At 51.3% G+C, this 23,400-nt stretch overlaps 11 protein-coding genes across 11 annotated transcripts; 8 read left to right on the top strand and 3 right to left on the bottom strand.

The window, feature by feature from the left end:
• Window positions 1-694: 694 nt before the first annotated feature.
• On the top strand, window positions 695-1,822 carry PV05_05328 (uncharacterized protein). Its single transcript, XM_013461818.1, has 2 exons — window positions 695-985; window positions 1,057-1,822. The coding sequence occupies exons 1-2, from the start codon at window positions 924-926 to the stop codon at window positions 1,757-1,759; spliced, it is 765 nt and encodes a 254-aa protein (XP_013317272.1). The 5' UTR covers window positions 695-923; the 3' UTR covers window positions 1,760-1,822.
• On the bottom strand, window positions 1,574-2,876 carry PV05_05327 (uncharacterized protein). The gene is made up of 3 exons (XM_013461817.1): window positions 2,757-2,876; window positions 2,594-2,705; window positions 1,574-2,543 (listed from the first exon to the last, which is right to left on the bottom strand). Exons 1-3 carry the CDS (start codon window positions 2,792-2,794, stop codon window positions 1,905-1,907), a joined length of 789 nt encoding a protein of 262 aa, XP_013317271.1. The 5' UTR covers window positions 2,795-2,876; the 3' UTR covers window positions 1,574-1,904.
• A 104-nt stretch (window positions 2,877-2,980) lies between these two features.
• On the top strand, window positions 2,981-3,967 carry PV05_05326 (uncharacterized protein). Its single transcript, XM_013461816.1, has 3 exons — window positions 2,981-3,234; window positions 3,287-3,500; window positions 3,555-3,967. Exons 1-3 carry the CDS (start codon window positions 3,196-3,198, stop codon window positions 3,686-3,688), a joined length of 387 nt encoding a protein of 128 aa, XP_013317270.1. The 5' UTR covers window positions 2,981-3,195; the 3' UTR covers window positions 3,689-3,967.
• A 324-nt stretch (window positions 3,968-4,291) lies between these two features.
• Window positions 4,292-5,263, top strand: PV05_05325 (uncharacterized protein). The gene is made up of 2 exons (XM_013461815.1): window positions 4,292-4,470; window positions 4,534-5,263. The coding sequence occupies exons 1-2, from the start codon at window positions 4,372-4,374 to the stop codon at window positions 4,954-4,956; spliced, it is 522 nt and encodes a 173-aa protein (XP_013317269.1). The 5' UTR covers window positions 4,292-4,371; the 3' UTR covers window positions 4,957-5,263.
• Window positions 5,058-6,590, bottom strand: PV05_05324 (uncharacterized protein). The gene has a single exon (XM_013461814.1). It carries the CDS (start codon window positions 6,101-6,103, stop codon window positions 5,480-5,482), a length of 624 nt encoding a protein of 207 aa, XP_013317268.1. The 5' UTR covers window positions 6,104-6,590; the 3' UTR covers window positions 5,058-5,479.
• PV05_05323 (uncharacterized protein) lies at window positions 6,452-6,982 on the top strand. The gene has a single exon (XM_013461813.1). It carries the CDS (start codon window positions 6,577-6,579, stop codon window positions 6,925-6,927), a length of 351 nt encoding a protein of 116 aa, XP_013317267.1. The 5' UTR covers window positions 6,452-6,576; the 3' UTR covers window positions 6,928-6,982.
• A 328-nt stretch (window positions 6,983-7,310) lies between these two features.
• PV05_05322 (actin, gamma) lies at window positions 7,311-9,500 on the top strand. Its single transcript, XM_013461812.1, has 5 exons — window positions 7,311-7,653; window positions 7,740-7,770; window positions 7,914-7,969; window positions 8,028-8,830; window positions 8,883-9,500. Exons 1-5 carry the CDS (start codon window positions 7,647-7,649, stop codon window positions 9,111-9,113), a joined length of 1,128 nt encoding a protein of 375 aa, XP_013317266.1. The 5' UTR covers window positions 7,311-7,646; the 3' UTR covers window positions 9,114-9,500.
• On the bottom strand, window positions 9,228-11,101 carry PV05_05321 (homoserine kinase). The gene is made up of 4 exons (XM_013461811.1): window positions 10,858-11,101; window positions 10,772-10,798; window positions 10,002-10,672; window positions 9,228-9,884 (listed from the first exon to the last, which is right to left on the bottom strand). The coding sequence occupies exons 1-4, from the start codon at window positions 10,868-10,870 to the stop codon at window positions 9,507-9,509; spliced, it is 1,089 nt and encodes a 362-aa protein (XP_013317265.1). The 5' UTR covers window positions 10,871-11,101; the 3' UTR covers window positions 9,228-9,506.
• A 130-nt stretch (window positions 11,102-11,231) lies between these two features.
• PV05_05320 (phosphoribosylamine-glycine ligase) lies at window positions 11,232-14,985 on the top strand. The gene is made up of 2 exons (XM_013461810.1): window positions 11,232-11,325; window positions 11,571-14,985. Exon 2 carries the CDS (start codon window positions 11,590-11,592, stop codon window positions 13,975-13,977), a length of 2,388 nt encoding a protein of 795 aa, XP_013317264.1. The 5' UTR covers window positions 11,232-11,325; window positions 11,571-11,589; the 3' UTR covers window positions 13,978-14,985.
• Window positions 14,986-15,176: 191 nt separating this feature from the next.
• On the top strand, window positions 15,177-18,390 carry PV05_05319 (uncharacterized protein). The gene has a single exon (XM_013461809.1). It carries the CDS (start codon window positions 15,331-15,333, stop codon window positions 17,968-17,970), a length of 2,640 nt encoding a protein of 879 aa, XP_013317263.1. The 5' UTR covers window positions 15,177-15,330; the 3' UTR covers window positions 17,971-18,390.
• Window positions 18,391-18,843: 453 nt separating this feature from the next.
• PV05_05318 (uncharacterized protein) lies at window positions 18,844-23,069 on the top strand. Its single transcript, XM_013461808.1, has one exon. The coding sequence runs from the start codon at window positions 19,406-19,408 to the stop codon at window positions 22,733-22,735; it is 3,330 nt and encodes a 1,109-aa protein (XP_013317262.1). The 5' UTR covers window positions 18,844-19,405; the 3' UTR covers window positions 22,736-23,069.
• Window positions 23,070-23,400: the final 331 nt, after the last annotated feature.

The raw sequence follows: 23,400 nt of genomic DNA, 5'->3' as shown, positions 1-23,400 counted from the left end.
AAAGATATCATCGAAAGATGTTCCTCCCGCCGATCAATTGATGGATGACCATGAGCTGAACCTCGGTTGCGTTGTCAGTATGTGAGCGATGGCATCCTGCTGTGCCTGCTCCAGATCAAACCATTTAACAAGCCATTTCGACGCTCATCCGACTTCGTCCCTGGTCACTTGTAGGTGGCTCACTACCAGTAAATGCAGCATTGGTCCCGTATGATGAAGCTGTGAAAAGCGTTGGCATCAATGTGTTCTGGGCATCCTTCAATGGCGCTGGTCCTGGACGATGTATGTATGGGCAGTGCTGAGCGATGACAGTCTCAGATATTGCTTCCAGTGCACAAAAGGTCCTACCGCCTTGCAAAAGAATGCAAACTCGGGTCGCTGTCTGCCGTCATCGTCGTCCAACCAGGCCTCCACGATGCTGACAGATGGACTCGATGATTAACCCTTGGGGAGACGGAAAGAGGGCCGCATGAGCTTGCTCAAACATGCAAACCAACAAATCCCGTAGAAACAAAGACTATCACCGTCGTACAGGCGCTGGCTCAGGCATCTCTTTAGGCATCGAGGCCTCCTCTGCGAAACTTGGACTGTGTTGACTCGCGTTTAATAGCTTCACGTGGCACGGATAAGTTTGCGCTGTACGGAGTAACGTCATAATATACTCAGAACCCAATATTCGAACGTCCATCCGCCACGTTGCTGTAGACTCATAACATGGATTGACTGCCAGCAGTAGATTTCATTCTGGACGATCATTTGCACGACCATAGTATATAGACTTCCATTTGTTTTGGTACACACACAATCATTGGCCCAAGGCTTGCGTTTGCTCACCGACTTTGGAAATAAAAGGACAGAACATCGTCAACTGCTCTGAAAAAGTCATATTTCTATTACAAGGAGTCCTACGAGGATAGATCTGCATGATGACAACCATGCAAGCAGGCCCAAATCCAGACGGCTCCCAGCCCGTTGTATGTGTCTTGTAAGTCGAGGAGAAGAGAACAAGTGGCCGATACTATCTTCCGCTCTAAATCAGCTACTAACCCTTCCAAGCTGTGCTTCTTCACCAGGCAAAAATCCTGTTCACCTAGCATCTGCCCAGACGTTGGGCAAGGCGCTGCATGAAGCAGGCTACAGTCTCGTATATGGCGGAGGAACGATGGGCATCATGGGCGAGTTGGCGAAGACATTGGTCTCATTATCCGGCCCAAAATCGGTCCGGGGAATCATCCCTCGCGCGTTGATTCGGACCGAGTTGGATCCTTCAAAGCGGAACGAGACCAGTCAGAATGGTGCGCGAAAGGTCGAACGGACTATGTCAGCAGAGGAGCTCGAACGCATTGACAGCAACGAAGATCCAGACAGTAAGATCGTGCCCGAGTCAGAGTTCGGAGCCACCACGATCGTACCGGATATGCACACTCGCAAGCGCATGATGGCTCAGTGCGTTGAAGCTGGGGGATCAGGATCAGGATTTGTAGCTCTGGCAGGAGGATATGGCACGCTCGAGGAGGTCATGGAGATGGTGACTTGGAATCAATTGGGCATTCACAAGATACCAATTGTCCTGGTCAATGTCAATGGCTACTGGAATGGACTGTTGGATTGGGTCAGGAACAGTATTAGAGAAGGTTTCGTCAGTGAAGGTGCCGCGAATATTCTGGTCGAGGTCAAGAGTACGGACGAGGTTGTTCAGGCATTGCGTGGATATCAGCTGGCTCCAGGACGATACAAGCTGGACTGGACCATGGAATAGACAGACAAGCAATGATAGACCCAAAAACATGGAAAATGAGAATCATCATCGACTCTTTGCCCCTCCTTGATACATGTCAGAGTGATATTTGTGACAGCCTTCTCACTCCAAACGCCGTGCCGAATGCCAATGCATCATTTTGTCGCTACGAGTCAGTCTCCATGGCATCGCCTGAGGCACCTTCTGTCTCTGCTGACTCCACGTTGGCTTCCAGTAACGGTGCGATGTCTTGTCCATCGTACAACTTGAACTTTTCGAGCTTCTTTCGGCCATCCTTCTCGCTCACACCTGTCACAGCCAGACTCGTATTGTCTACCGTCAACTCCTTGTCTTGAGAGAGACTCTCCTTGAGAGCCAGTAGAGCATGTTTGATCAACTCTTCTCGGCTGCAGTCCGCGAATGTTTCCAGATGTCTCTCCAGGTATGTCCGGGCCATTTGACTTCGAGCGCCAATTGCACAGGCTAGCATCTCTTGTGTCAAGCCCGAGGGAGAGAATTCGAACAAGTGTGGTCCCAGCTCATCGACACCTGCCACCAATAGTCCGACGCCGTAAGGCCGCTTGCCATAATGTTGTGTGTTTGTCTGGGCTCGGTCACCGATCATATTGACAATGCGCTCGACTGGTATGGGGCGGCCATAGGTCATCTTGGACGAGAGGGATTGCTGCTTCATGAAGTTCGAGAGGACCCGGGCATCGGAGGCAAGACCTGCAAGTGCAACTCCCAGATGGTCGTCTACACCAACAATCTTTTTCTGGTATGAGGATAGTTCTTCTGCATTTCTCTGTGACCATTGTGAGCGATTGATTGTCAGTCTGCCAGGCCTTGACGAACCTTGAGGGCCGTGAGGACAACATGCTTCTTGCTGACCACCCCGACAACTACTGAGCCTTGCTTGACCGCCTCTTGAGCATATTCGACCTGGAATATTCGGCCTTGAGGTGAACTGGTAATGGTCAGTACCATGCGCGGACGTCGATTTCAATAGCAGCCTTACAATGTCACAGAATCGTTGTCGTAATTGTTTCTGAACATGTTGATTGAGGGTTAGAAGGTTGAGGAGCCGAAGAAGAGCAGCACTGCAGAGGTATTCTAGTTGCTGGTTGTCGAGAATAAATGGTGAAGCCAGACAATTAGGCAATGGAGACGCGCAAATGCACGAGGTGTCTCCGCGAATCACTCCCACCGTCGGAGCTTCTCACTGGCGGACACTCCAGCCCAGCCACAAGTTCAAGTTCATCTTTGGTCACGGTTGATCAACTTGAACTGTTCTTTCACGACTTATCCACTCACAAAGTTCAATGTCATTCTCAGTCATATATTAGCGCCTTCCGATTGCCCTCGCAAAGCGAAACTATCCTTTCAGCGAGCCTATACAACTTGAGCAACTCGGCAGACAACGAGCGCCTTCCTGCCTGCTCCGGACCTAGGCCACGATGACGGCGGGACTGAAAACAATCATCGCTCTCTCCTTTGTACGTGCGCATGAGAACACAGATCCAGGCCTTCTTATTGACTTCGGCATAGGTTCTTGCCATCGGATTCCTGCTCGTTATCCTCTCCGCTGCTTTGTTCCATAACTTCCTTACCCTCCTCGTCGTTGCGACCTATGTACTTGCGCCAGTACCGAATTGGATAGCCGGGAGATGTGCCAATCCAGACGACTTTATTGAAAGCAATTCGAGTGCATGGATTGACCTGGGACGGTTTGCTACAGGGTTTCTGGTTGTTATGGGCATTGGTAGGTCTATGAAGAGGTCACCGAGAGAAGAGAGGCTAACCACACCGTCGACAGCCTTGCCCGTCCTCCTGGCACATTGCGCTCTTATCAAGATCCCTGCCATGGTTATGTCAATCGTTGGGGGCCTGCTGATATACGGCACGATCATCAGTTTTACACAATTCTTCAAGGAGGAGCAAGACTTTTGAAATGGCAGCTGAGGCCATGGTAATGCATATCAAGGCGCCGGAATAGTTTGATCTGGGCACGGGATGGGCGATGATGTTGGGCGACTTTGTCTTGTGGAAAGAAGGTCATATCGTTCCCATCATGGTACTCCGTGAGTTGGCTCAACCGATATATTGGTGACAATAAGCAATCGAATCTGTTATCAGGCCATCTATACACTCGCAATCTGAGGACGTGGATCATTGCATCACCTTTCAGTATTATTTCTTCAGATACAATCGAATGCCTTCCAGTGTTCACTCCCTTCGTCAGTCTCGTGACTTGCTCTTCGAGGTACCCAGAGTCTCCCCAGCTCTGGGTGGTGCTGCAAAAGTACATACCATGTGTCTTTCTTGAAAGCGACACAACTCCCAGAAAGCAAAGTTAAGTATTTTATCATAGCTACGAGTCTCTTGACCTACCACTGTACATTAAAGAGAGTACAGTAGTATTGTAGCAGGCAGAGTGACGGGTACCCGCGGAAAGCATTCCCAGCCACGCTTGTGCCTATCCCAGGTAGGCTAGGCTTTGCATCACCGTGAAGCTGCACCTTACTCGCAAGGCGACCTCCAACTCCAATAAAACCCATCACCACCACCGAATTTATGCGCATTGCATTACGTTAACCCTCCTAATCCTACTGACGGATCAAATATCTCTCGAAATGTCCTCACATCGTCTCTTCCGCTTCGACATCCACAAGCCCGCCTGGCTAAACAGCGCCAGTACTAGGACCGCAGGCGTCTATCTTGCGGGTGCACTTGTACGCAGCAGTCTTCCCTGCTCCTTGTCCTCTGTTACATCCGCGCTAATCGATGCTGTCTAGTTTTCTCTCGGCTTCTTCTTTTTCATCGATGCCAGCGTCTACTCGAAATCTCCCCTTAACGGCTCACACGTGCACATCAACTTCGTCGACTGGATCCCGTTCATCTGCTCGGCACTGGGGATGCTCGTGATCAATAGCATCGAGAAGTCCCGCCTAAGTGCCGACAGCTTCTCGTACAGTGGGAACGGTGTCGCCTGGAAGGCGCGCACGGTGCTGTTTCTGGGATTTGCGCTCATGGCGGGCGGACTAGCCGGCAGTGTCACGGTCATGGTGCTGAAATATTTGTTCAACGACTACGCGCTTACAACGGTTTATATGGGCGTTGCGAACGTCGTGGCGAATGGACTGGTCATGCTCAGTAGTGTGGTGCTGTGGGTGAGCCAGAATATGGAGGATGACTATACGTATAACTTGCAGCTGTGAGGATGCGAAGGTACTGGATGGAGGGCAAAGTGGACCATATCAGGACTCCTCAACGTTGCAAGGACGATTGCATCGGAGACCGATGGCAACGGCACTATCGTATGAAACAAAGTTTTAAGCAAGCATCAGCGTATAGGTCAAGGACTACGGAGTACAAGTTTATGGTATTCATTCCATGTCATGATACATTTGCTGAGCAAGGCTGGACTCTGCTTTTCTTTTCCTTGGCCTTCGGCTAGTAATACGAAATACTTTCCATGCGTCCATCGAGTAGCGCTGTATACAAGCGAGACTCATTCGGATCTGGACGGAACATTCCTGGCCTTGGTGCGTGTACGCCCACCACTGTGCCTGGCGGCGGGAGGCTTCCGTAGAATTGGCCACGGGCTCATAGAGTTCGCCTCCAACATCGTTTGTGGTGGCAATATCGACAGCATTTTGAGCCCAACAATCATCGTCGCCAGCCAGGAACCAATGGTTCGCCTGTCGACAACTTCCTAGCTTCGTCTAGTCCGTTCGGCTTTCATTCCTTCTCCCTCAGCTTGCTCATGATGGCGTCAATGACATCCATATCCGCCGCCGACACCTGATCTGGCCCCACAATTTCCTTGGGTAACTGTTTGACAGCCTCGTTCATTGCTGGCTGATAATTTCTGATCCCGGAACTCAGAGCGTAGACAGCTTTTCGTCGGACTGCCTGGTCGATATCGTCCAATGCGAGTTGGCAAAGTTTATTGATACCGTTAACGGCGAGCAAGCGTTCTTGTGCTTTGACGTTATTCTGGACCGCTGTGCCTAGACACCAGGCGGCCATGCGTCGCATGTCCGCCACTTCGCTGTCAAGCTGGGAAAGCAGTGGCGTCCACAGGCCTAGCGGTTCCATGTTGTTGGCGTTGTCAATGCTCTCAAGTAGTTGCTCGAAGTTGTCGAAGGCGGTCATTTTGGCGTCATGCGTGACTTCAGGATCAGACGACACGATGATGGACATGGCTTCTTTCATGAGGTCGGCGTCGCTGGGACCGCCCATAAGAGCGCGGAGAGCGTCAGCTGAGAGTCCCTTGGGCTCGCGAACCTGTTGATTTTGTGTGCCGCCTGCTTCGGAATTCTCAATGCCCCACTGAAGGAGGGAATTCAAGCCAGGATCCATTTTGGGGGATTGTTCTTGGTATGATCAACAGTGTGAACTTGGGGGTTTAGAGATCAAAATTGTGATCACAGTGGAAGGTGAAGTGCTATAGATCAATTAAGGACAGTTTTCCCAAATTTCTTCGCTGTTTCCTGCGTTGCAAAGTGATATATCAATGAGCGAGATGAGGTTGAGTGTTTGGCTTGGCCAATAGGATTTGATCCCTTTCGAGCACCTACTGTAATGTTCTTTACGCTTCGAGCACCAAATGTCGTCGGAACCGGGCACTTCGGGAGATAAACCCTTGTCCTAGACGAACATGCAGTTGTAGCTTATGCAAGGTGCCCATAGAGAAAGCTCAAAAGTGCTCTGCAACTGAGACACCAGGTTGATGATCTGGTCGCTGTCTTCTGAAATAACGAGCAACACCGAAACCGGCTCCACTCCGGCAATGCAATTGCCGCCATCATGTCGCTCATTGGCGTGGTGGCTGAATGTTGACCGTGGCCTGTGGACTGGCGCTGTGTACATATACCCCGCCAACGTGGCTGGGAACACCTTTGACCGCAAAAGCTTCAACCTTTTCAACCATAACGGAAGAGGCTGTAACGCCGGTTCAGGTCACTATGTGGGCTTTTGACCCAACAGATTCTACTCCAGTGTCTAGATTCTCGAGGTCGAAGGTCCCTTTCCTGGAGATTGTTGTGGATTGTGACATCCAAAGAATGGGATCGACAATGCCCAAGGGAGATACTTTGACAGCGGGGTCCAAAAATAGACGGGATGTGAGCATAAGTCTCTGTATCAGGCCATCTTTTATTCAGCCGCAATGCTTCACAGTCTAGGTTTGTGATATTCGTAGTCGAGTGCAGGTGGCAATCTTCCTAGGGATGATCAGGCGAGCATCGTAGAAAGTATTGCAGCTGCCTGTTCTCCTAAGCGCTGGTTACGAAGCTCTGGACACTGAGCGTGACTGAGTGAGGTGCATTGCGCGGCCAATGCCGCCACCATCGTGGAGAATAGAATGGCTACTGCTAGTAGCAGCCTATCACTGAATTCCAAACCATACCAGCCTGCTACTCGTACAGCTTTGGCCCAGGACCGCACGGTGTTTCGTGTGGCAGGATAGGGTGTTCCTCTGTCGGCCGACATCTTGACATAGCTTCGGCCCACGAAGGGGTATATTATGGTGAGCGAGCGGCATATCAAAGGAGAGCACTAGCTAATTTGAGATAAGCACATCCCCCAGCAAAAGCTATACCGACTAAATAAGTGCAAGTGTTCAGCGGCGCAGTCGAGGTTCAGTCACAGCGGTCAGATCAGCTTGGGTCTTGGCGCTTTCCCACTCACTGGCCACCGCCTCCCTCCTACCGTTTGGTTCAAATCCATCCTATCTTGCCTTCCCGACATTCCATTCTCAACTCTGTCCTCATCCTCACTCGACACGATCTCTGTTCATCTCTGCTCGTCTCTTTCGGAGAATCCTACTACCTCCGTTCTTTCGAGCTTCAGTACTTGACCTATTCAGCTGCTCCTTGTCTATCGTCTCACATAGCCCGTCAAAATGGAAGGTAAGCTGAATCATATCCCAGCTCAGCGGCTGTCGGGACAATGTGAACACGTCTGAACAAGTACTGATACGTCTTTCTCTCTACAGAAGAAGTCGCCGCTCTCGTCATTGACAATGGGTAAGCGCCTCGCCCCTGGTCGACCCCTCTGCCTGCGCCCTTCAATATCCTACTCCCAACATCGCAAATGAGGTTGCGGCAATCGTCGGAAGAGAAGGTTTCGACGAAAATAGTGAATATTTGACTGACCGTGCTCTTTCCAGCTCTGGTATGTGCAAAGCTGGCTTTGCTGGTGATGATGCGCCACGAGCAGTTTTCCGTAAGTCTGCCCCGCATTGATTCAAGGCATGCGAAATCAGGCCTGACATACTCGATAGCATCCATTGTCGGCCGACCTCGTCACCATGGTATCATGATTGGCATGGGTCAAAAAGATTCCTATGTCGGCGATGAGGCCCAGTCCAAGCGTGGTATCCTCACCCTCAGATATCCCATTGAGCACGGCGTGGTTACAAACTGGGACGACATGGAAAAGATCTGGCATCACACTTTCTACAACGAATTGCGTGTGGCTCCTGAGGAGCACCCAGTCCTGTTGACCGAAGCTCCCATCAACCCCAAGTCCAACCGAGAGAAGATGACCCAGATCGTCTTCGAGACCTTCAACGCACCTGCCTTCTACGTTTCCATCCAGGCCGTTCTCTCCCTGTACGCTTCCGGCCGTACCACTGGTATTGTGCTCGACTCCGGTGATGGTGTCACCCACGTTGTCCCCATCTACGAAGGCTTTGCTCTTCCTCACGCCATCTCTCGTGTCGACATGGCTGGTCGCGACTTGACCGACTACTTGATGAAGATTTTGGCTGAGCGAGGCTACACTTTCTCCACCACCGCCGAGCGAGAAATTGTCAGAGACATCAAGGAGAAGCTTTGCTACGTCGCGCTTGACTTCGAACAGGAGATCCAGACTGCTTCTCAGAGCTCCAGCTTGGAGAAGTCGTACGAACTTCCCGACGGTCAAGTTATCACTATCGGTAACGAGCGATTCCGAGCTCCCGAAGCTCTCTTCCAGCCAAGCGTTCTCGGTCTCGAATCGGGCGGTATCCACGTCACCACCTTTAACTCCATCATGAAGTGCGACGTCGATGTCCGTAAGGATCTCTACGGCAACATTGTCATGGTAAGTGCTGTCCCTCAATTCGTCCTTTCGACCTCGTACTAATCCCCACTAGTCTGGTGGTACCACCATGTACCCAGGTATTTCCGATCGTATGCAAAAGGAAATTACCGCTCTTGCTCCGTCTTCCATGAAGGTCAAGATCATTGCGCCACCCGAGCGTAAATACTCCGTCTGGATCGGTGGTTCCATTTTGGCATCTCTCTCCACCTTCCAGCAAATGTGGATCTCCAAGCAGGAATACGATGAAAGTGGTCCTTCAATCGTCCACCGCAAGTGCTTCTAAACACTCTTCAGACATTTCGCATGCTTGATCCTCCGGAGGGCACGCAGCAACTTCAGACAACCGTGAACGACGTCAAGATTATGATGAGACAAATGGCATGCGGAGCATAGAATTGTGGTGGCCAATGCACTTGATGAAAGGCGACAAAAGTATTTGTGGAACTGGCACGGAAGTCAGGCGCTTCTGATACACCAAATGGGGTCCGGAGCCATTGGAGCATGTATCGAGAGCAACATCAGACCTTCAATGAGTAGCACCATTCCAATATTGTCTAGACTGCAAATGCTGGCTGTCAGTGTTCCAAATGAATTCCGATCTTTATTCATAGTCCATGCGTAAGACATCCTTGGTAGACTTTTCTTGTTGCTATCGCGGAAAATGATTTGCATGAGTTCATAGTCCCTCTCGGTACCTTGGAACGTCTCCTGGGATGTCCTGTATAGTGGCCCCGTCATCTGCCGGCTCCAGAACCTTCCACTCACAACTGATACCCTCATCCTTGAACCTCTGGACGATAGCTCCCGCAATGGCGTCGAAGTTTTCTGTTGCCAGAGCTAATATTGTTGGACCGGCCCCAGAGAGACATATCCCTAGGAGACCTTTGTGCGTTTTAGGGGACATGGAAGATAAGATAGCAGGTAGAGCAGGAATCAAAGTCTTCCGGTACGGCTGGTGGATTTTGTCTTGCATGGCACTGTAAATGAGGTCGGGATCGGGTGGTGAATCGGATAGTACTGTCGTCAGGAGCGCTAATCGTTGGAGGTTGAAGATCTGCAATCGTAGACGTAGAGCTCAGCATAGGATTCTGATATCGCAGTAGCCACCGCCAGATGAGCAGAAAGACCCTTTCCTTCTGCCCCAGATTTGGAGGTGGTTAAAGTCACTTACCATATCTTGGCGCGTGTATGACTTGGGCAGCACTTCTCTCGCCTTTGCAGTGCTGACCTCGAAGTCTGGGATAATAGCCAGGGCCTTGATTTCCTTGGCCCAGTTGAACCTTCGGTAGTGCCCGATATTGTCAGGAGGAATGGGCGGCGTGAGACCCGTGTCAACGCCACCGGCGGGCTGGGGGAGGACTTCTGACAGAGGGACTTCCTTGCGCGCCATATCGTCCGGATCGAGCTCGTTGAGATAGGTGCCGACGAACCCGCCGTAGAGCGCGGCCGCAACGTTATCTGGATGCCGTTCGACCATGAGGCAAAAATCGAGCAGCCGGGGCTTAGGTAGATTGAGCTTGCCCACCACGTTACCGAGTAGGACTCCCGCGACGACGGCGGCGCCGGAGGAGCCCAGTCCGCGACCGAGCGGGATAGGGTTGTGAATGTGCACGTGTGTCTGGGCGGGGAAGTCATGCTGGTTGTGGCAGCGCAGGACGTATAAGGCGGTCCTGGTGAGGAGATTATTGGCCGGGTTGAGGTCGATGTCTGAGGCGCCCACACCAGTGTAGGTTACTGTGCAGTTGAGTGGGATGGATGAATCGGGTGGTGAAGAGGTGTCGACGCTGACGCGGAGTTCAAGGTACATCGACAACGCGAGACCGATGACATCAAAGCCTGGACCTGTGGCAGAGACGGACACGAGTCAACCAAGGAAAAATCGAAACTCCCAAGGGGGGAAGCCGTGTGCCGGGGAATTTTGTTGAATGGGTATTGACCTACCAATGTTGGCCGACGAGCATGGTACCTCTAGTCATGTTAGCAGGGTTTACTTCGAGGAGCCGAGATGAACGCGAACAAGGACTGACTTATAAGATACATGTTTGGAGGGAGTCCAGCTGGACCGCGTTCTCCTCAAATGCTGTTACTTGGACCTTGAAATGCCCGTTCAGACTTTCTTGGTATTGCTTCCTCCACTGAAGGAATAGAAGGGTGATCAACTATGCCAGCACCAGCAAGTTTCCACGGAAAACAATGTTCTCGAACCTGAGCTTTGCACATAGGCCACTTGGTTATGGTCCGCCAGCGAAGGTCGGGGTACGTGAGTCGAAAAACATCTCTCAGACTCTCAGAGGTTGTGACAGCCAATGAAAGGGCTGGAGAAATTTTTCGCCTGTTTTATCGATAGGGGAGTTTTCGACGCTTGGCATAAATTTGAGATAACTTTTCTACTCCAGACTTCGAGGCTTCTGGGCCTTTGCAGCTTCCTTACAGATGATATGTCCTATGTTAGTGGTCTTTCTCTCATCACTTGACATTGTACCGGTGTGTTCGAAGTAAGTGCTGTGAGCGTGTTCTCGGGTCTTTTCTTTCCCTCTTTGCAAGCAGCCAGATGCTAGTCACCACCCCAGCCAGCCAGCCAGAATGGGGCATGGGTGGGCTCTTCAGAAGGACTTTTTGAAGAATCCTATATGTTGGAGTGATTGAGCTTCCTCTTGCCTAATATACTTCCTGCCTTTCCAATCATCGAGTTTCGCCGTCTTGCCGCTCCCCAGGCTTCCACTAACCTCGGGTTTCCCAGGTCCTAGAAACTATACGCTATGGCGGCGGAACGATTGCGCATTCTGGTGATTGGCTCCGGTGGTCGAGAACACGCGCTTGCTTGGAGGCTGTCCAAATCGCCCTCAGTTGATGTTGTGCATGTTGCTCCCGGTAACGGTGGTACAGAGGCGGAGAATATCATCAACGTGAATATTGCTGCCCACAATTTCACCGACTTGGTCCACCACGCCAAAAATCATGGACTGAACCTCGTAGTTGTTGGTCCTGAAGCTCCCTTGGTCGCAGGCGTTGAGGGATTTTTCCGAAGAAATGGCATTCGCTGCTTTGGACCTAGCCAGGCTGCCGCAAGGATGGAAGGCTCGAAGGCTTTCTCCAAGGATTTCATGCAACGCCACGGTATACCCACAGCAGCATTTCGAAATTTCAGTGAGTACGAGCCTGCTCAAAAATACCTAGAGTCTGTCAACCACGATGTTGTGATCAAAGCAGACGGATTGGCTGCAGGGAAAGGGGTTATCATTCCTACCACGAAAGAGGAGGCGCGTGAAGCCTTGAAGAAGATCATGGTTGATCGCGAATTCGGTTCAGCTGGCTCACAAGTGGTCATTGAAGAGTTCCTGGAAGGTGAAGAATTGAGCGTCCTATCTTTCAGTGATGGTTACACGATCAGATCTCTACCACCCGCTCAAGACCATAAACGCGCGCTCGACGGAGATCAGGGTCCCAATACTGGTGGAATGGGCTGCTATGCGCCAACACGCGTTGCCTCAAAGGAGTTGATTGCACAGATTGACCGCGAGATCGTTCAGCCTACAGTTGACTGTATGCGCCGTGAGGGTATGCCATTTGTGGGAATGCTCTTCACTGGTCTGATGATCACCAAATCTGGTCCCAAAGTGCTGGAGTACAACGTTAGGGGAGGAGACCCCGAGACTCAGACTTTACTACCTCTACTCAGTGACGACACTGATCTTGCGAAAGTTATGCTCGCTTGCACGGAGCATTGGCTGGATGGGGTTGATCTGAAAATTGAACCAAAATTTGCTGCCACGGTCGTCGCTTGTGCTGAAGGCTACCCAGACACGTATGCGAAGAACAGACCGATTACCATACAAAAAGTGCCTGAGGACACTTTCGTCTTCCACGCTGGCACAAGCAGAGATGGCAAACAAGTCATATCTACAGGAGGCCGAGTGATAGCCTCGACCGCCACAGCAACTACATTAGAAGAGGCAGTGTCCAAAGCGTACAAGGGAATGGATTCTATCAAATTTCAGGGTATGCATTTCAGAAAAGACATCGCGCATCGGGCGTTCGCGAGGAGCGAGCAAGAGAAACGACCAGAGGATGCACCAATGACATACGCATCGGCTGGCGTGTCGATTGATGCAGGGAATGATCTTGTCACCAGAATCAAACCAGCAGTCAAGTCGACCTCCCGTCCCGGTGCCAATGCCATCATTGGTGGCTTTGGTGGAGCTTTTGACCTCACAAGGGCTGGTTACCATGAAAAGTCCCCGGTGCTCATTGGTGCTATCGATGGTGTCGGCACCAAGCTCAAAATTGCGCACGCGACGAACATCCACGACACCGTTGGCATTGATCTTGTGGCCATGAACGTCAATGACCTAGTTGTGCAAGGGGCAGAACCATTAATGTTTCTCGATTGTTATACATGCAGCATCTTAGATGTCGACATTGCGAGCGATTTTGTCCGCGGTGTTTGCGAAGGATGCAAGACGGCCAACTGTGCTCTGGTTGGAGGTGAAACAGCCGAGATGCCAGGCCTTCTGAATGGTACTGAGTACGATGCCGTTGGTGCCGCTATTGGTGCTCTCGATACTGCAGCCGGAAAGCGATTGCTGCCAGACATGGAGAGCATGATCGAAGGTGATGTTCTTCTCGGTCTCGCGTCGAATGGCCTGCACTCGAATGGATTTTCTTTGGTCCGACGAATAGTCGAAAAGATGCATTTGAACTTTTCGGATCAGGCTCCTTGGGACTTGGACATGACCGTGGGAAAATCGCTTCTCACACCAACGCGCATCTATGTTGTGCCTTTGCTTCAAGCACTGAAACGGGACTTTGTCAAGGGAATGGCCCATATCACTGGTGGCGGCCTCACGGAGAATGTGCCTCGAATGCTGCCGGATCATTTGACCGCCGAAATCGATGTGTCTTCGTGGGAGAGACCCGCGGTCTTCAACTGGCTGCAACAAGCCGGCGGAGTTAGCAGTCCAGAGATGGGTCGTACCTTCAACAACGGTATTGGAATGGTTCTTGTCGTTTCTGACGTTGCTTCTGGTGAGGTCCGAAAGATCCTAGAGGCAGAAGGTGAAACGGTCTTCAAGATTGGAAAGCTGGTGAACAAGGAAGGCCAAGAGGGTTGCGTATTGAAGAATCTGGACACTTGGAAATCATCATGACATGGAATCCCTCGTTACCAGATTACTCAGCAAGATGCTTACGCTCTCGGCAAACAACTAGTTGCCATCTTTGGTGGTGCTGCACAGGACAAGGCACTCAAAAGTATCAATCACGCTTGCTCTGCAGCGCCACAGAGAGCTTGGGACGGATTTGGAGCAGGAAATTCGAGTGGCGGAGTGACACAACCTTTTGAGGCGACCTTGTGCTTACTCACGCGATACTGCTCGGGACTGTTTGCGTTGTTGTTGCCATTGCTTCCGCATGCACAGTGGCCTACGGAGGCTCGGGACCAAAAAGGCTTTCATTGGGCCCCAAGATATGGCCTTGGGGCGGTGAGAGGTCCTGCACAAGGTGATCGTACATCATGTGGTCAGCAAATTGGGGACAACTGGTCTGGAGAATGATCTGAGGCAAGGCGAATCAGCCCTTATTCCTGCTTCACTCTATGGATCTCCGCGATGTGCGTTGAGAGAGATCAGTAACCACGGGATGGAGACCACATCCAGCACCCTTTACTCTCGATTCATTCAAAGTTCCGGTCACTTCATCAGAGACTACCATCGTGGTTGGTGCAAGCAGTACTACCGGTCTTGAGCTGGCCAGATTCTTGGCTCAGCGGGTTCAAATTCAGGACATTGCCATCATGCATATATCAGGCAGCCCCCAAAGAGGCCGATTCGCGCAGGAGAGAGGGCGTCAGTCACCAGACCACAGGCAGAGGCCAAAGGGACAGATGCATTAGTCATTGATGAAGCTACTGGCCAAAACGAACTCCTTACTTGGTTCTTGTTGGCCTACTTATCGGTTATCTGACAGCAACGTGACCTGAGTTTGTGGCGTCACATATGCCTTCATTCCCGCTCTTAGAGCCCGTATGCATGATGTTGCGTTGACAAGTTTGCTGGTGGTGGAGAATCTGAAGATGACAGAACGTAGGTAGTCGAGATGGGTGACAACGCTGTACTTTAGGTCAATAGTCTCCCACTATATGAAAGCCATTAAAGAAGTGCACACTCACTGATTGATACTCGAAAAAGGAGCCGACAAGGCGAGGCTGCACCAGGCTGCGAGGCCGCCTGAAGCCTTATGCTTGGGTTATGCTCGCATGGCACCGGCATTACTCCGGGTATACTAGTAGTGAAGGAGACCCTGCCGTCTGGAGAAAAAGTCGCTATCGTGCACCAATTCACGTCCGCCATCTCGCAGCCAACGCCCAAGTTTCAAGAGAGGATTTGGTTAATCCTACTACGTTCCCTTCCTCATTCATTTACATTCCAGAACATTCACTAAAATTGCGCTTCATTTCCCGCCGCACGAGTCTGTTGGCAAGCTTTGAATCCCGCAACTTTCATATGCTGTCCTTCCCCGTTCGGCACCATGCGGGTCTACAATATCGAAAGCAATACAGAATGCAAGCTGTAATCCTTGCAAAACCCAGTCTCCGATCTTGCCGCTCTTCACGGCCACTCACATTCCTTCAGGCATCATGCTCCGACCGAACCCTCGCTGGCCGCACTTGGTCCAACCAGACCCGAAACCTGACCGTATCTAGACAATCGCAGGAGCAGCCTAAACCCGGGCTCCAACCATTGGTAGCAGATGATGCCATCATCCTCTCCAAGCAAGCATATTCACAAGCCAAATATGTTGGTGGACTCCGGGAGTTGCTCCGGGCTCATGGTGAGGCGCTGCGACCGAAGGAGTCAACTCTGTCAGATGTGGCGTTAGAAGATGCGCTGGAGAGCGTCGCCGCGAAACGAAAGTTGGGTCAACGTTATAAAAGAGCAGAACGGAGACTCCGCGATACTTTCCCGGGACGGTCACTCCAGGAGGTCATTGGCGAGCTTGAACCTATTGCTCATTTTAGGTCAGGAAAGCCAGAACCTATAGTTGATCAGTCTACGAAGGAAGTCCTCCGAGCTCTGGGGCTGGTGACAGGTGAAGGCCAGGATAAGCAGAAGCAGGTTCCGCGCCCTCGGAAGAGCCTCGTCAGAAAGACTGGTGGTATTCGAACTAGAATCCGGAGACTGTCAGGTACTCCGCGCGGCCCTGGCAGGATTCGCAAGGTTTCGTCGTCCAGACTGAAAACGCCTTTGATACGGAAAATGGGAAGTAGCAACGAAGACAATCCGCCAGCATTGGATAGTTCTCTTGCTCATGAGGTCACTCTCGAGAACTTTGCATTTGAACCACTGGAGGTCGAGAGGTCCAAGGTACCTCAACTCAGCCACGACTTATCTCGCGTACTGTTCAACCCGGGGGTCTACCAGCTGCAAGACCCCAGGTCGAGAGTCTGGAACTTTGATCCCTACCTGGGGAACCTGATGCCCGTGTCTGAGTTCAACTATGATGCGCTAAATAAATACATCACATCTTCCGAGGATGCCACGCTGCGCGAAGTCGCTTCGCAGCACGACAAGCGCTATATTGGGTCGACTTCCAGCATGTCAGGAGTCCTGTCTCACTTTCACTTTCTACTCTCGGCTTGGCGGGAACTGACACTGGACAATCTGTCTCGAGGGTTCAAAGACGACGGGTATCAATTTACAAAGATCCAGCGAGGCCCGACGGCAATCTTCTTAAAGTACAAGGACGGGGTATATGCCGTCGACGCGGATAAAGAGTTCGATTCAGCCAATATTCTGATGAGCTTGGGTCGGTCGATGGAAAAGCTTTTAACCAATGACAAGGAGGAGTTTGAACGATACCGCAAGACGCACAGCGCAGGAAATGGTATGCAGGTGCAGCCCTCCGAGCCAGAAGCATATCACTACAGCGAATTAGGTCAGTTCCTGATAAGATCACAACTCGACGCGCATGATCCGAGACTCCCGGGCACAGGCATGTTTGATCTCAAAACTAGGGCAGTCGCGGCAGTGCGTATGATGGTCCGCAAGCATGAACAAGGTACAGGCTATCAGATCAAAGAAAGGTATGGCACGTGGGAGTCGTACGAACGAGAATACTACGATATGATGAGGTCGGCATTCCTCAAATATTCGCTGCAAGTGCGCATGGGACGAATGGACGGCATCTTTGTGGCATACCACAATACTGAACGTTTATTTGGGTTCCAGTATATCCCTCTCTCGGAGATGGACCTCGCCCTGCACGGTCAGACAGATCCGACACTAGGAGACCGCGAGTTCCGGTTCAGTGTCAAGCTCCTTAGCGAAATCTTCAATGCAGCAACTGAACGGTTTCCCAAGCAATCGTTGCGGTTCCATTTTGAAGCAAGAGAAGCCACGAAGCTGCAACCGCCTCACATGTACATCTTTGCTGAGCCGGTCTCGGATGCGGAGATTGTTGAGATTCAGAACTCGAAAAAGGAAGAAATCGCGGCATTTGAGAACCGCATCTTCAACCCGGAAAAGGCACATGTTTCGCGAAGGAGGACAGAGCATGATGCTGAGCGAGAGGAAGCAGATATATCTGAATCGGATAAAGAGGCTACCGCACTTCCTTCGGATGCGCCTAACGGTGTAACAGAACAAGCACCCGCAGGTCGTAAGTCGAACGCAGCTGATGTCAAGTTTCTGGAGAGCATCATGGGCGTTGATATCCATGAAGCTATCAAGGAACAAGTGCCGGCAAAGAAGCCTGCATCACAGCCGGAAGCCGAACCGGTTGTTAACAAACCACTACTGGGCTGGAGGCTGAACCTCACAAACTTTGTGAATAAGCTTCCTGTCAGCCGACCTCAGGACTTGCAGGAGACGGACAGCTGGAGTGTCCAATACACGCTGACCCCTTTCTCAGAAGCAATGACTCAGCGGAACTACATGTTATGCAAGAATCGACGGAAGACAGCCTTGGACGCTCCACAGGAGCAGGATGAATCAGTCCGTTACTATGTCAGACGATTGATGTCCATGAGCGAGGAAGGGGCTGAATGGCGTCGGAAACTAGACGAGTACGACGCACAGCGAGAAAGAGTGGTGCTTTATAACAACCATTTATCTGGCGACAAGACGGATTCAAAGAAGCGGTGATGGGGTTTGTATAACAGCAAGAGATGGGATACTTGCCTGGATTCCAAAAGCGATCACGTACCATAGAGGAGGACACCGTGTTAGGCTCATGCTGGACCTGATAGCGGATCCAACGGGGGTGTATTTTGCCCTTCTGTGCAATGTCTCTACCAGTCAAGACATCAGTTGTACAATGATATCAAGCGAGGTGTTTTGGGGGGGCTGAAATTGTTCCCAAGACAAGAGCAGAAACATGTTTCATTGCGACCGGTGCCGGCTTGAGTTAGCACTGATGATGATACCAACCCTCACACACGCATGGACGCATTTGGTCTTGATTAATGGTGTCTTTGCTCATCGGTCAGATCATCTGTCTTGTACCAGTTAATTGGATAATACGCACAACGGTCGATGTGTGCTCCGGGTGGAATTAAGTAGAGTACTGTATGAGTACTCTTTCACGTCAACGAGGGTCGTCGAGCTGACACTGACACGTGCCTTGCAATGGCCCAACGCCCATCCGGTTATCGTGACTCGGCTATCGTCAAGCCGAGTCATGGCTGGTGCAGGCCTGGCTGGCGAGCTGGATAAACAAATCCGCCTAAAAGGCAGTCTAGGCGGCTGGTGGAGAGCCCACGAAGCCCATCACGCCCATCACGCCCCATCTCACGCACCAAGTTTATTCCAAGTCTTAACCAAGATAGGCGCTGGCGGCTTCCTGTGCCTGCAAGGTTTGGGGGGCATCCTTTGCATCGTCATCAGAGCATTGGCATTGGCATGGGCGCACTAGTTTGTTAGGCTGGGGCAATGATGGGCATACGCCCTGCATCCTCGCATCCAACTCGCTATTGCATCGTTATCCACATGCCACTGGGATACTTCACCCGGCTGCTACCACGAGTACCTTTCCTCGAATACTTTTTACTCAGTTACTGTCCGAAGCTCTTATTCGCAGTATACTTAGCTAGCGACCCAACAAGAGATCTACTCCTTCGATATCTCCCAATCTTCACCTTTCATTTCCTTGTCCCTCCTTTCAAACCGACCGTCTGTCCTACCTGCCAATCTGCGGCAGCGTCCTATAGCTTGTCCGTCTGTCGATATATTGTCCTTCCAAGCATTATCAGGTTCCAGACACGACACACAGTCTCTGAGACCTCCAACTTCCACCGGCCTATCTTCTTCAGACCAGCAAAGTCGCATGCCTACGGTTCCTCCTAGCCGGCAAAGTTCCGGACCCTGATCTGATCGGAGTTGATTGAAGCCCTACCGGGGGTAAAAAGACGGACGGACGCACCGGTCATTGGCAGATTGGCACTTCAAGGTGCCAGGGATTGTGAGCATGGTGCACTCCTGAATTTCATCAAGACCCGGAGCAGCAGAGGCAGCTGCGTCGTGCAATCATTTGCTGGCGGAGTGCCCTCGGAATCGTTTGTCAGATGTCAATCACCCAAACATGGCGGACAAACGCAGAAGGAAGAGCCTCAGCATCTTCCGCCAGAGGACGGATCACGCCCTCCCTCCCATACAAATACCCGCAAGTCCTACCGAGAAAAAGTCTACAGACTACCTCCCGAGTCCTGTCGAGTCCGAACAATCGAGCCCAAAGGCCCGGCCAAGGACTCTCCAAAAATCCGGTCGCGCTTCAGTCTTTGGATCCCTACGTTCGCTGCGTTCTCTTGACGAGGAAGAGAAGATCCTCTTGACCAGGTCGGATTCTAAAGCTTCATCTCTCCATGACGAAGCTGAGCTGAACATGAAGGGAATCCTTGGCCAGAAGGTTCTACAGTACGGAGAAGTGCAAGCCGCTGGAGCCACCAATGTCTTCCGGAAGAGGACTCAATTCATGGTTCTCACCGAGTCACACCTCATTCGCTTCAGAAGCCAGGCTAGAGCTGTCGAAATGTTTCCAACTATTCCCAGCAGCCTCAATAATAAAGGCCACGCCCCACGGTCGTCTTCTGCAAGCTCCTATCAAGAGCTTCAGATGTCGGCATATTCGGACATCGCTTCGGGCATTCCCCTCGACCAGATCATCGCCGTGTACAGAGTCGACGATGGCCGACCATACATGACTGTAGAAGTTGCCTATCTCGATGAACGAGCGAAGAAAGCATCCATGATGCAACTCCAAGTCAATGATCTTCGCGAAGCAAATCTATGGGTAATGGCCGTTCGCTCGGCCGTTCTCCAAGTGACCTCCTCATTGCCGAAGCCGATTCAAGATCATACACTAGAGCATCTTGCTCGAGTCGCTGAGCGTGAAAGAGATTACCATCCGGAACATTTCCACGTCTTCAAGGTGGTTCAGCGCTCAGTCAACAGATCAATGGGACGAGCCTCGGCTGAAGACTTGACTCGGCTCGGATCAGCCGTTTGCTATCTTATCATCGGTCTTCATAAAATCCACTTGGTGCCCTTGTACCGGTCGTCAACACGATCGTCTAGCACTTCTCTCAACGACATTGACAGCACGACCTCTTTTGCCATTGTCGATTTGGCCATGGTCCAAGTTCAGTCGGAAGAAGACGCCTTTCAGTTGCTATTCAAACCACCGACAGGACAGCCCCAAAATGTTCCCTTGGGCTCGAGCGCTGCGGGCGAGATCGCACTTCGATTGAGGTTCGCCTCGGAATATCTGCGGCCAGAATGGCTCAGGCAGCCTTTCATATTCGAGATACCTGCTGAGCTCGATGATCAGATGGATCCTCCTAATTTTCCCAAAGAAGACCACGATTGTTTCGATCGTACACTCATTGCTTACTGTGCTGGCTATGACTTGGACACTTCTCGAATTTGTTATTCTGTGGACTACAATTGTGAAGATGCGCCTTGTTTTCAACTACTTGCTCCCTCGACAGGCAAGACGTACTCTGCATTGGAGTTGCTCGCTGTGTTTCGAGCGCTCCGGTACAACGAGTCATTCTCGTCCATTTCCTTTGCGCGCATCAATCTTAGTCCTCTACGACATTTGTACGACACCTTTGGAGCCGACCTCGATAGTCTTCACACTCGATCTGGAAATCTCACAAATATCGTCGGTCACCAGGATCTGCCCGTTTTATGTCAAGAAATCCGAGCCCTGGCCCTGAAAAGTCGACGATTGAGACGGCTGGATTTTTCCTACACCATTCCCAACAAAGCGCTCGCCGATCACGAACAGCCCGTGGATTGTGGTGTGATGGAGGCCCTTGCACCCCTGTGTAAGAGATCTTTGACCAACGTCGACTGGATCGTCCTCACGGGACTGCGACTGACGGACTCTGATTTGAACTTCCTGGTTGATGCCGCATCGGAGAGAAGATGCCATTTTCGTGCTCTTGAGATTGGTGAATGTGGGCTCTCCGTCCACGACATTGACGTGCTTCTGTCCGCGCTGGTCGCGCAGGAGAGCACGATGGAGGTCATCGACATCTCTGGAGCTCAAGGACGGTTTAGTCCCGAAGTGTTCCAGCGCGAGATCGGAGCTTTCAGCCACATCCGCCGATTGAACCTTACGCGGGTACAGAAAACTGCAGGCCCGGAACCTCTGGTGGCTCCCGAGGCTCTGTATGCTTGGAAACTAGAATGCCTCTACTTGTCACAAACGACGCTTAACGAGCAGACAGTGGATTCGATTTCGACATACCTCGCCACTTCTAAATCGGACATTCTCCGCGAACTGCACATCAACCAATGCAGTCTGACAGGTCGGGACCTGGCGACCTTCTTCCAATCAATGACTCGGGATGACGGTCGGCCACGCATCATGCATGTGAGCGCCAACGAGAACCGGCTCAAAGCAGGTAATACGATCTTGTTCAAGACGATTGGTCAGAATTACGGACCGTCGTCTTTGAGCATGCGAATGATGGATTTTGACAAAGAGAGCCATTTTCGAGAACTCATCGAGGCCTTGACCGTCAACACTAGCCTGCGCAGTCTGGACTTGTCACGTGCTTCCCTGCCGTACGACGCCAGCGTGGAGACCTGCGAAGCTCTGAAAGAGATGTTTGCCAGGAATCGAACCTTGGAGGAGCTCGACATCAGTGGCGAACATGCTCATTTGGACGCGACCAGATTCGGCATTGGACTGAACATTGCATTGAGAGGCCTTGCCAAGAACAAGACATTGAAGATGCTCCGAATCGAATACCAGAGTCTGGGTCTGCAAGGAGCAAATACCTTGGCCGAAGTCCTGGAGAAGAATGATACATTGCTCGAGATCCACTGTGAGCACAACGACATCAATTTGCAGTGTTTTACTTCCCTTGTCAATGCGTTGGAGAAGAATCACACTTTGCTTTTCATGTCGTCCATGGACCATGATCGAGCAAAGTCAATTGAAAAAGTCCGACGCGAAGTTGACACCATGGACCGAGTGGAGAGCTCAAAGCCTCCCAAGGGCACAGGCACGATCAAGAAGACATTCACAGGGCTAAGCGGCAAAGCACATCGTCATGGTCACCGTCATAGCAGTTCTCTATCGTCGACTACATCTTTTAGCGATCAGGATGTGGCGGCCGCGATTGCTACGCTGGAGGAAAAGTGGAACGTGCAGGTTGCAAGGCTACAAAAGTACTTGTTTCGCAATCATTGTCGTTCAGAAGGAATTCCGTGGGAGGACGAAACGGCGAGTGACCCGAGCCGTCGAACGTCGACAGGGGCGGGGGATTCAATGGCACAAATATTGCAGCGAGTGCATTTGGACAAGACTCCAACGATGGACAATCCATCTTCTTTGGATTATTTTAACGAAAAGTTGGGAGAGCGTGGCCAGGCGGTGTTTCAGCTTCCTGAGGATTGAGGGTAGCATAACATCGGACGACGGAGGCTATTTCTGATTTTCTGGTTTATCCTTTTCATGATACCCCCCTGTCTTTCGTTTGAGGAGCCAGGTCAATATAGATTTACCTATGGAGTAGTTGTTTCCTCGATGGAGGATACATGCGTCGTTTCTGGCTGGAGACGGGATCAGGGATGAAATATTCTGTGAAGGTATCGAGGACTACGGCGATATGGTTATGTACAGCATCTGCATAGGTACAGGAGATTATCCGAATTGTTTGCATTGGATGTACTCTGTAGCAAGCAGAATGTGGCAGTCAGCTCACCAGCCTCGGCTTCAAAGGCGAGAAATCAGCTACGGCCGATGAGTACTATGTATCGTGTCCGCGTGAGAATGCCTGACGGTAGATGACGAGTGTGTACGGAGTACGGAGCATCATGGAGTAATGAAGAGGTCAAACCAGGGGTAGTAAAGCCCATACCTAGTATACGTAGTAGCGTTGATGACTGTGCAGCGTGCAGTCCTGGGCCGCGTGTGTATATTAGCCACGGCTAGTACTTGTGGTCACTGGTCGGTAGGTGTATTCCGCATTTGCGTCAGGCCAGGCGAGCAGAGCAATGCGTACCCTGGTGGGTGTCTGGAGGCCTTGAGGCCAAGCTCCCAAGCACCCACCAAGCGTACCA

This window comes from Exophiala xenobiotica, assembly GCF_000835505.1.
Source record: "Exophiala xenobiotica strain CBS 118157 unplaced genomic scaffold supercont1.3, whole genome shotgun sequence".
In the NCBI taxonomy this organism is placed as follows: Eukaryota; Fungi; Ascomycota; class Eurotiomycetes; order Chaetothyriales; family Herpotrichiellaceae; genus Exophiala; species Exophiala xenobiotica.
The sequence above is the reverse complement of the archived record's forward strand: the minus strand, read 5'-3'. Positions and strand labels throughout refer to the sequence as shown.